Below are 11,398 nucleotides of genomic sequence, written 5' to 3'. Positions count from 1 at the left end.
ACCTACAGCCTGAGACGAGAAAGAACCGTGAAATTTGTCGGGGTAGTACTCCAGTGTTTCTTCCTTTTCGGCCTTGCCTCGCGCTTCACGATTCCCCTTCGTCTCTCCCGCATCGTGCCCATCTCCAAGACCGCCTCTTCTTGCAGTTCGCTCCCCAAGAACAGCTTCATTAGATGATTCACAATGGCGCGCATGGCTCCTGGTCACAGCTCTCCTCTGCGACAGGTCCCCAGCCATGCTCTCGGCCTTGGAAGCCATGGCCGGGCTCCAGATCTGCCCCCAAATGGCCGGCCTGTACCACCAGATCCAGTGCGAGTACACCATTAGCCAGCAACACATTTGGAATCAATCGAACCTATCGATGGGCTACAGATACCTTACGTGGGGTTGTCGTCGGTGCTCACGGCATCGCCGCCATGGATTCCCCACGGTCCTCCTTCCTTCCCCGGCATTGCAAAGCCCCACACCTTTCGTCTTTTCAGTTTTTTCTTATCTTTCCTTATTAACTGGGCGCGCTATACCCCACGAGGAGCCCCACAGGAGCATTTACTGTTCCCCACCATGCCTCTGCTAAGTGTACACCACCTCCGCATGCCAAGTTTAATTGATACATACAACACACTTAGATTATTGCTGTAAACAATATAAATGGACCATGATAGTGGAATTGTTGGAATCACGTTATCATATTTAGTCCATGGATGGTCAGAATGCTTACAAAAGCCACGGCTCTGGTCACCAGTAGCCACGTGCTATTTTCCAAGATCCAAACAAAAAAATAGCACTATACAAAATCCCCCAATTCTAACGCCGCATGCATGCTTTATGGCCTGTCTCTATAACAAATCAAGGCCAGCCCGGCATTATGCCTAAGCACAATTACAACTCCATAATCAGCAACAACTACATTGCCCAATCTAATCATCTGCTCTTGGCTCCACCAAATGAACTACTGCAGCCAGTATTTAGTCAGAAGTCAAAAGATAGCAACCCCATCCATTTCCTGTATTAATTACCACTATTTCTCCGCCGACGAGGCATCAACCCTTTTGGATGCAAGGCTTGATGCATCGTCTAGCTCATCAGCCGAACTGTCATTCTCTTGTCCACCAAATGTTCCTGAGCATTGGTCCCCTTCCGCAAGCTCAACTTCTTCTTTTCCTGTTCCAAATAGATCTACGGAATAGTTGTCCCCCTCCCCCTCCTCACCTGCGATTCCTTCAAGCTCCTGCAAGATCACAGAAAGACCGCAAACCATTCATTTAACAACACTCCATTATCCCATAATTACTTGAACGAACAGTGCGGTACCTGGTACGGCCCTCCCTCGTCAACTGGTGTACCTCTGTTCTAGGAAACTATCTTCGCATTCACTGAATCTTGCGCATAAAACGCAGGTCCCATGGAAGCATTTATTTGGATTCGGAGATTCAGGCTAATGCAAATCGATAACTCCACGGATACAACATTTTTTCATTAAAACTTACCGAATCGGATGACTCCACCAGACCCAATGTACTATCTCCCTTCTTCCTCTTGTTTCCGATTAGCTTATGAACTATACCCTGTCCCATAGCCCCCTCCAGTTTCGCTCCTACAGCCAAGTCCGATCCCTGCATCCAGAAATCAAAGTACAACTTCACATAAATTTCCCAGAACAGATACACGAAAAAGGTTGGTGGATGCCCCATTCGAAGCACGCAAAGTTTTACCAATGAGCTGATCCCATCCAAAGCATCTGACTCCATACCCCTCGATTTCCCACTCTTGGTTCTTGCTTCGCACTATTTTCCCTTTCCTCACAACCTTACCTTTTCCACAGCCCTCCAAAGCTATGAGCCCGGTCTCCCATTCAGAGAGGTACCCCCGGCTTATGTACCGCGGAGGCAACGACGCACCCAAATTTCTAAGCGCGGGAGTTCAAAATACAGCTTCATGTGTTTGGCGGGACTGTTCCGAAGTACAGGTACCCATTTTCACCATTTTTTTGGCCCGAGCCCCCAAAACTGAACGCCCCCGTGGGCTCTTGTACCACAGGCCGCTTACACCCTCCCAATACAATTTGGCAAAATAGGCAATGTCTTCCTTGAACTTAGTTGGGCTGAAGTTTGTTCATGTTGTTACCAAAATCAAGTGTTAGTATCAAAATTGTTCCAAACGCGACATGCTGGTATTCTGGCCACAAAATTAAACACATTGTTTACCAGTCATTTGCGACTCCAAACTAATAATATTTGAGAAATTGATATATGGTTGTGGCTCTTTCTAGTCATGCTGTGTAGGCACACAGTTTATATTTCATCACTACACCCTAAGTATGAATCACTTCAATGCAAAACCAGAATGGCAAAAAGGCACAGAGCGATCGAAAAATGATTTGATTACAAAAAAGAAATGGCTGATAGCCTTGGACTAACATATCAGCAATTGCAGCAAGGCGTTGGTCACCAATATGGCACCTATCTTGGCTATGTCCTAGAACACCACACCGAGAACAAGTGGGTTGCCGCCTTTGCTGCTGATTTCCCATGTCTTTCTCAGGGCACTTTAGCTTGTTATGCTTGTCGCTGCGGCATATACTACAAAAACAGGGTCTTTTAGAACCTCCTTTGTAACCCGGCTTGTCTCTCTTGTTACTTGGTCTACCTTTGTCTCTCTTCTTCTTTGGAACTCTAAGTGGAAATTGATCAGCACCAGCTACCTCTTCCGGCAAATGCGTATCATTCTCTCTATTAGCTAGACCAAGACCATCCCGCTCTATGTCAAGAGCTTTCATTGCCTTTTTCCCTTCTTCCAGAAACTGCATTCCTATTTTATAGCTCTCAATGTTCCTGTCACCTAACTCAACATACTCAAGCACGCTAATCATAATAGAAGAGTGTCGATATGTCTGAGCCATTAACGAAACATCCTTATTGCCGTACGCTCCCAGATGTGCAGGTAACATAATTCGTGCCTTCATTGTCCAATGCTTAACGATCAGACCATCTGATATCTTTTGCACACCCTGGCTAATGAGCACCTGTACAAGAACACATGGACCAATCAAAAGTTATTTTAACAAAGCATCTATTCAATAATCCAAATTCCAAAAAAGTAGACAGATTCAATGCAATAAAACCCCTAGCACATCAGCTGGATGTATTTGGCACTTACCCTCAAGATGTGCGCGCATGGCAAACCAAAATGCAACAGTAAACCACATTGACACATATTTCTCACCTTGACCTACAACATCCACCACGTACCTCCCCTTGCACCACTATTGCACTCTATCAAAATCATAGTGCTCAACAATGTACCTGCTGCCAGCTATAACTTCAATTGCCATGTAGAATTCTGATTCATCTTTTGTCTCACAAAACATCTTGCGTACATTAGGGGTGTACAGTTCCCAAGAGCATGCACGACTAATGGCCCTCCTGTCCACTTTTTCTTCCCCTCCTACAGATATTTGACAACTCAATCAAACAGCTCAGGTGTATAATTTATTATGTCACCAAATCAAACTTCACATCAACAGTTCACTTGCATCAATAACAATCTTACCTTCTTCGACTTTTTCTCCTCGTAGTCCTCATCTTGGTCCCTTATGAACTGAAGCTTGGAATACTGTTCAACAAACTTGTGCAAGGTGCTGTTAGGAGGTACTATATTTTTCAGCATCATGTTGGCACTCTCGCTCCGCTGCGTGCTGGTCATGCGAGCACAAAAAATACCCTTGAAGTAGCTCTTTACCCACTTTTCCCTTGTTGCATATATCTGAAGCACGAAGGGGTCTTTGTCCAGTCCATACAAATACATCAATCCAGCCCACTGTCTTTCGAATTCATCAATAGTAAGCATCACCTTCAGCAGCTTGTGAAACTGATCTCTGAATTCCCTATTCTGTGTGTTTTTTGTCCCCAAACACTCTACAATCCTCTTCAGGACATGCCATTTGCACCATCGATGGGATATTTTTTTCCATTCCGCTGCGATAGCAACCTCCATTGCCCTACACTGGTCTGCAGCAATGAATTGCATCAGTGATTGGTCCCCTCCCCAATCAAAACCCTATATGCATCAACAGTAGCACTAGCAAAGTAATGTTCTATCTGTTCCATACTTTCATTGTACATATAATAAACTGTGCTAAAGAAAACTAGTAAGCAGACTCACCGGTGAGAATTGTCACTGGTTCCTTGCCTCCCATTAACCTTGTAAATTCTTTGAATATCCATCTGAAAGTCCCTATCTTCTCATCTGTCATCAATACCCCGCCCAACAAAACTGACTGAAAATGGTTGTTGACACCAACGAATAGCCCGAATGGCATCTCATACATGTTTGTTTTGTATGTCGTGTCAAACGTGATAGCATCCCCAAAGTTCTCATACTGCATCCTACTCTTACTATTGGTCCATATCATAGTTTTTATCCTCCCATCTTCATCTTGGTCTATTGAATACATGAACCCTGGATCATCCTTCATGAACTCACCAAAAAGATTAAGAGTCTTCTTAATATCATTTTCAGCCTGCTCCCTATTTATCTTGTGGCATAGATTCTTCAAACACCTCTTTGTAGTGGGTACGTTTTCCATCTTCCCGAAGAATGTACCAAGTATACTGTACAGCTTCGTTATTGGAACATTATTTTCCCTTAACATACGCACTAATGACCTGGTGTACTTATCAAGATGAGTATGTGATGGCCACAGTTTGTTCTCCCCATATGTCTCACTCATTTCATGGTTGTGTATGGGACTATGCTCAACCACAACCCACCCGTGATCAGCTGTCCTCCCTAGCTGAAGCTTTGCGGGGCAGTTTGTCCTAGCTGACGTTGTCTTCAGCTCCCTGCTCGGCCTACCCTGAAATACAATATTACCTCGGTCAGATTTACTTTTGAGCGAGATACTTGAACTATGTAATGGACATAAGAATTTCAGAGTCACAACTTACACTGCAACAGCAGTTAAATTCCTGACCCAGCTGATACCTCTTTTCCTGAGGCAGTTTCAAGCTTTCCCTGGTCATTGAGTAGATCTTTTTGCCAAATCTTATTCCAAAGCCGCACTCCCACGAGTACAAGTTGTAGTACTCATAAGCTTCCTCGCAGTCATCAAATTCAGTACCCACTGCAGGGTTGATGATGTACTCTGAATTTCGATCTGCAAACTTCATAAGAGCCTGCTCCAGTGCACTTGTTTTCCCTAATTCCTTTTCCCCTATGATCTGGCCTGCTGCTCACGCAATTCCTGTCCAATTCCAAAGTCCAAAACAAATCTAGTTAGTATGTATACATGTTACACATTTCATCAGACTGTACACATCCTAAATAAATAACTATGAATTCAATGCGACAAAAAATCAATAACCTTGTCTTCCAGCCAACTACTTGTTGATTAGTGCTTGAGACTTCAGCATCTACTGACACAATTGCAGCACCCCCACCATTTACTACGCCACACATAGTGCTTGAGCTCTCTGCTGGTTGCTCATTAAGGTCCCAATGATTCATGTTACAGCCAGCTAACCTGCACATGCAAAGGAATTTTTAGTTGCCCGCAATACTAGGATCGTGCGAATCTGTCATCTTCCAACATAAATAATTAAGGGCCAGCCTACCATGGATCAACCCGGCCTGGTGCAGCATTGTCGGCAACAACCTCCGCCAAAACTAAACCAGCTTCTTGATTTTCATTAGCTCCTTTGCCAGTACCGTGATCCCTTTCAAAGCAGCAGAGATCAATTGTTGTTACGTAAAACAAACTTATCAAACGCTTGATCCAAAAGGAATTGCCTTTCTTATTCGCTACGCTCACCGTGATTTAATCTGTTCAACTGCAGCACATGGGCTCTCTTTCACCGTCCCAGTTTGGCTGGTGCCCAGCCGGGACAAAACACATTCAGCTAATTGCAGGGTTAAAACCATAATACCATTAAGAACCGAAAACCAACCTCTTTATGTGCAGGTGTTCTAAACCATTAGCTGCCGATTCAGATTCGAACCCACAGAACGCAACAGGCCTTGCTACTTTTTGCCTTTTGCTGGGCAATGAACTACAAAAGTTGCAGTAATTTATGGAAAACAAGCCCCCCGAGCCATGATATGTACTGAAGTTTCATCAGGCAACATACCTTATAGAATTGTTCAGGTCAATTGATGCCTCCGTGCTTCCCGAACCTCCACTGCAATTTACTCTGGGAAATAATAGTACTCAAATGATCAAATATAAACGCATGCCAAGAGGTTGAAGCAAAACTTTTTGATACTAACCGAATGAGCAAGATGTAATACCTTCTCCCAGCACCGGACTCGCTGTTTCTTCTCTTCTGCGAGTTCAAGTTGCCGCTCCGCCGCAAGCATCCATCGCCTTCCATTCCGGCCAAAGCATCACCAACCTGCAAGACATGAGTCCCGCATGGTTGGGACACCATCGCCAATTCTGCTACCGCTGGTACACTGGTCCCAGATTCAGCGCTGCCTGCCGCAGGACACGCCGAGCCGCGGCCAGTGCCTTCCATTCCCCCTCCACTTCGACTACTACCACTCTGAGCCGCACCGACGGTAAGCTTTGTTCGGCTACCTTCGAATCGTGCGGTTGCTAAGTCGCACCCACAAACTGCTCCAACCAACCTACTCCAAGACGGCAACCACTCTGCTTGCGCCACCCACGCTCCCTCCCCGCCAGCTTCAGCGCCCAGCCCTTGGCCGGAGTCGGCGCCGGGGTACATGACCGTACCCGGCGGGTCCATGAACCGGATTCGCCCCCTCGCCGGCGCACGCCGGTCGCCGCTACTCCCCTCCTCCCTCTTCTAGATCTGCTTTTCAAATTTCGAACCACATGAGAGCTCAGCTCACCTTAGCATACACCCCCCCCCCCGCCGCACCATCCCGACGCCAGCTTAGCTGTATTCATCGGTACAAGTGCAAGATTCGTATACATACATCTGACACAAAGGCTGGAATAAAAAACGGTACAGCACTCATCCACATACCTTGATGGACGGTCCAGATAGGTTCCACCATGCTTCTATGGTGTATATTATTCTAGTTCCACCAACGACCCCGCCTCCTACACCATGCCACCTCTGGTCAGGACCCAAAATTCTGTTCCAGCAACTGCTGGACTCACGCCAAAGCCAACTGAACTCCCTTCCAGGTAGACTTTGCTCCATCCTTGCAGGTTGCAAAAAATGCAGACCACGAACCATTGCCATACAATGCGATGGTTCATCCCCTTCACCACAGCAACGCCAACCCCAACAACCAAACTGTGTTGCTACAGGAGTCAGGGAACAGCAATAATCCTGTCTCCCTACAGGGCACCACCGCATCAAGCACAACAACATCAGCGAGGCCCTCACATGGGCCAGCATGCGACTCTACTATCAAACCTAGGTGAGACCATGCTTTATATTATGCAGGACAATGGATGCCACAACGATTATCGCCAACAAGTCGCTCATCACCAAAAGGGAAAAGTCTGTTTTTCAACCCTAAACTATCACATAGTCCGATTTTGGCCCTTGAACTATGAAACCGGACATCCTACACCTCCAACTAACGAAACCGTTTGAAAAACAACCCTGGCTCAGCCAAAGGCGGTTTTGCTATAGTAAAATTTCCGAATTTCTAGAATTTCACACCTCTCTCAATTAAATAATAAAGAAAGCATAATTAATATTGTCTAAAACTCATGATATTTTTTTGGGAGGTAGATCAAAAGACAAGGAATCTATTTTGTTCGAGGTGTAGGATGTCCGGTTTCGTAGTTCAAGGGCCAAAATCGGACTATCGTGATAGTTCAGGGTTGAAAAACAGACTTTACCCTCACCAAAACAACATACCTGGCCATCTACTGTCCCCTGCAGACCCTCTACGGCCTGCATATAGGATCTTTTGGGATGCATCTGTGCAGGTTCAGAATTCAGCTGATGATGCCCAGGCCGGTTTTGGCCTTCTGATCCTGCCCCCGCCGGCAGCTCAAGACAGGGCATGAATCCATTTTCAGGTGGCCATTCCACATCCCGGGGAGGGTCTGCTAGGAGAAGCCAACGGCGCAATACTTGCTGCAAGAATAGCCCATTTTTTGGGTATGCAGCAAGTGAACTTATTCACCGACAATGCAACTGTTATGCAATCCATTAGAGCTAACAAAGATCAGCACAAAGTTCACAGTTGGAAGCTACGTCCTATGATACATGAATTAATTTAGCTCCAAATTTCCATCGGACACCTACTGTGTCACAGAAATTCATAGATCATCTAATGGTCTAGCTGATAGATTAGCCAAACATGCAAGGCATGCGGATAGAAATACTCCCTGCCTCTTCTCTGTCAGGCTCATTGTCATAGTCCGGAAACTTATATCACCCGGCGTCTTTACAGATTGGGGTATGTACCGCCCCATTTCTGTACTCCGTACCTCTTAAGGTTAATGAAGCTGCGCGAAGGCGCGAAATTTCAAAAAGAAAACATAGAGCAAAAGAGAACAAGGTAGTGTGGTGGATAAAAAATTCGGCCTAACAACATTCCGAGGTTTGCACGCTCCCGCCCTGATGATTTGCACCCACAGTCGATATTTAATCTGCCCCCTCCACGTCCCTAGGGACTCGCAGGGGCACCCAGGTAGTCTTGGGCTTCTTCGTCTTCCTCGATGGACTAAGACATAATATATAGGAAGAAAATTAGTACTTGCCCGTAACAAAACTACTAAAAGATTGGATCAAACTCTAGTAGTATTGCAGAAGGATTTAACTAATTATGTACAGAGAGAGGTAATACTACTACAGATATCTTCGTGCAGCATGCACGGAGGCATGATAGGAAGAGCAAGTAGTTTTTCTATCTCTTTTCTTCTTCTTTTTTGCGACGAAGGAAGATCATGTACTAGTTAGTAGGAAAATTAGTACCTCCTCATCTGCCTGGTTACTATCAGGGTAGAGTTCGTCTTCTCCATCATCGTCATAGGCTTCCTCATTGAACTGTGAAAGAAAGGAACGTGATCGACTGGGAGACATTGAGAGAAACAGAGCATGTTATGCGCATGATGAGAAGAGATTAGTAGTACCTCCTCCTGGTCTGTGATTTTTGTCTGCAGGGAACCGGAGCTGCTGCTGCAGCTGATGGAGGGCGACGACCACTGCGATAGAAGAATGAGTTTGATTAGAATTAGAATTAGGGGGCTTGACCTTGGCAATCAAAGTAGATTAGCACAACAGAAGTACGTACCTTTGGTTTACACACACCAGTTTCTCTGAGAAGAAGGATGGGACGGTTGGGATGGATGTCCACTGCGTGCATCACAATACAAGCATTTCAGTTGCCCTAGCAGAACAACACTCTGTGGCAATGCATCTGGTCCATCTAGTTTGGTATGCGATACGTCTAGGGTCTCTAAAAATCTTAGATCTCCAATTTCGGCCGGCAGCTCACGAATAGGCGTTCCACGTAGTCCAAGGTGTCTCAAGTGATGTAATCCCGCAAGACTCTTGATACAAGGGTTATCTTCAGTTAACTCGCAGTTCTCTATGGATAGGACTCGTAGAACCTGAAAGCTTGGCAATAGTGACATCAGGATTATCTGCAAACTGCACCTAGTAGCATTGAATGACCTCAGTTTCGGCTTGCAGATGTTAGTCAGCTCATGCTCCTCCACAACTCCCTTGTGGACTGCCAGTCTACGAGCATTACTTTGAGAAGATAGCTGTTGGTCATTGCTACCCAATATAGTAACAAAGTTTTCTTCTTTTGCTAGGGGACAGATCATATCAAGCACCATGTCCTGAACACGACAGACTTTTATGGCGTAAGCATTATCTACTACTGGCTGGATCATGCTTCTATTAATAAGCTCATTGAAGTAGCTCTCTCCAACCTTAAATAATAATGGTTTCCCTGATCCTTTTGTGGAGTACTCTATTCTGCTTGTGATGAGTGAATTGTCAACCGTGCGGTGTGATCGTGCGCTTGGTCTTTGGTTGCAGGTACACGGGCGTCAAGTGTCGACGGAGAGCTGCCGTGGAGGTGCTGTGGCCGTGGACCGTGCGGTGGACGGCGGTGAAGGGCAGCCGGGACCGGAGCTCGTGCCGGGCGGCAGCTGTGGCATCCACTCCTGGATCGAGGGCACAAGCGGCGACGGAAGGCGGGTTTCTTGGTTTGCGCCACAAAACCAAGGAGGCGGACGGCGATTGAAGACGCCAAGTCGTTGAGGCACGGGCGTCGGTCTCGGGACTGACGGAGGCGACGGGCGTCAACGGCGTCTAGGGCCTCGCTGCGGGCGAGGAGGTGACGGGCGTCGGGCGGCGTCTAGGGCCGTAAGGAGGCCGAGGCGGGAACGGCGTCCAGGGACACGGTGTGGAGGCAGGAATCTTCCCGCGCATGGAATTTTAGCGGTTTTCACAAAACCGGCCACCTCACCGGGTTTCGCGGACCCTCCAAAACCGCAGACCGGATCTTCATCTACGTGGCGCCATCGTGGAGAAGACTTCGATTCGAAGAAAGAACCTCGGCCGTCGGATGAGTCCATGTATCTTTTCTGGTTTTGCCCCTACGGGCCTTCTAGGTTATTTTCAGCTCTAGGGGTAGTTTAGTCTTTTGGGTTGAGAATTGTTGGGTTAAATACTCTCTCACCCCCTCTCCCTTTCTCTCTCCCTGTTTTTCCTTTCCCCGAGCGCAAGAACAGAGGAGCGGCCGCCCCTCCCTGGCATCCTCTTCCCCTTTTTCCCTTCCTCCTCTCTAGGGTTAGAAATTCTCCATGGATCTTTGAGTTTTGTACTGGAATTCGATTGGAATGGAGGCCCTTTCCTCCTGAGCCCTCCGGGCTTTTGGTTTGAATCTATTTTGTGCTTCCCCTTTAGTTTTCCGTTGCTCGGTTTTTGTTCTTGCGCAGGTCTTGAGGGTGGTCTGGTCGGCGCTGGATCTTGGGGTGGCAAATCCTGGGAGCGCACGCGCAGCAGGGGCTCTCGATTCTTTGGCGCAGGGTGTAGGTCGCCGGACAGGTGCCGGCGCAGAGCACAGGCACCGGTGGCAGCAGCACATGGAGAGAGGCGCTGGGCACTTGGCTTGCTAAAGCAGAAGGCAAGCAAGCGCACAGCAGGAAGGCAGTAACCGGCGGGAATCACCGAGCTTTGAACAGCAGCTATTTCTCCACGCCCGCAAGGTGTTCGAAGCTTTTCCTCAACAGCAGCCAAGGCAGCCGACAGCAGCTAGCAGCTCAGGCGCACGAGCACTCAGGTTAAATTCTTGTGACAAGTCTCCATCATGATACAGTGACAAATGATTAGATTATCTTTTTAGGATCCTTCAGTTTATTGCTTGTGCTTTATTTGTTAGCTTGTGTCGACCAGCACCTTTGGCAGCACTTGTTTCTTGTTTAAGCAATATCTAAATAGATCCTTTTAGAATC

General features: G+C 46.9%; 2 protein-coding genes across 4 annotated transcripts; both read right to left on the bottom strand.

Annotated features, from left to right (window-relative positions):
* Positions 1-1,018: 1,018 nt before the first annotated feature.
* On the bottom strand, positions 1,019-4,585 carry LOC120640010. Its single transcript, XM_039915914.1, has 5 exons — positions 4,162-4,585; positions 3,550-3,779; positions 2,702-3,022; positions 1,488-1,613; positions 1,019-1,228 (listed from the first exon to the last, which is right to left on the bottom strand). The coding sequence occupies exons 1-5, from the start codon at positions 4,583-4,585 to the stop codon at positions 1,019-1,021; spliced, it is 1,311 nt and encodes a 436-aa protein (XP_039771848.1).
* LOC120640533 lies at positions 2,332-7,657 on the bottom strand. 3 transcript variants are annotated; one of them, XM_039916401.1, is made up of 12 exons: positions 6,987-7,657; positions 6,265-6,389; positions 6,126-6,188; positions 5,946-6,047; positions 5,810-5,866; positions 5,613-5,714; positions 5,363-5,521; positions 4,947-5,242; positions 4,162-4,855; positions 3,550-4,007; positions 3,157-3,444; positions 2,332-3,022 (listed from the first exon to the last, which is right to left on the bottom strand). In XM_039916401.1, exons 1-8 carry the CDS (start codon positions 7,365-7,367, stop codon positions 5,113-5,115), a joined length of 1,119 nt encoding a protein of 372 aa, XP_039772335.1. In that variant the 5' UTR covers positions 7,368-7,657; the 3' UTR covers positions 2,332-3,022; positions 3,157-3,444; positions 3,550-4,007; positions 4,162-4,855; positions 4,947-5,112. The 3 variants fall into 3 exon arrangements, with proteins under 3 accessions (XP_039772335.1, XP_039772336.1, XP_039772337.1); XM_039916402.1 differs by having other exon boundaries at positions 6,286-6,389; XM_039916403.1 differs by lacking the exon at positions 5,810-5,866.
* Between the last annotated feature and the right edge of the window lie 3,741 nt (positions 7,658-11,398).

This window comes from Panicum virgatum, chromosome 7K (assembly GCF_016808335.1).
Source record: "Panicum virgatum strain AP13 chromosome 7K, P.virgatum_v5, whole genome shotgun sequence".
Classification (NCBI taxonomy): Eukaryota; Viridiplantae; Streptophyta; class Magnoliopsida; order Poales; family Poaceae; genus Panicum; species Panicum virgatum.
This window is presented reverse-complemented; position numbering and strand designations above follow the sequence as displayed.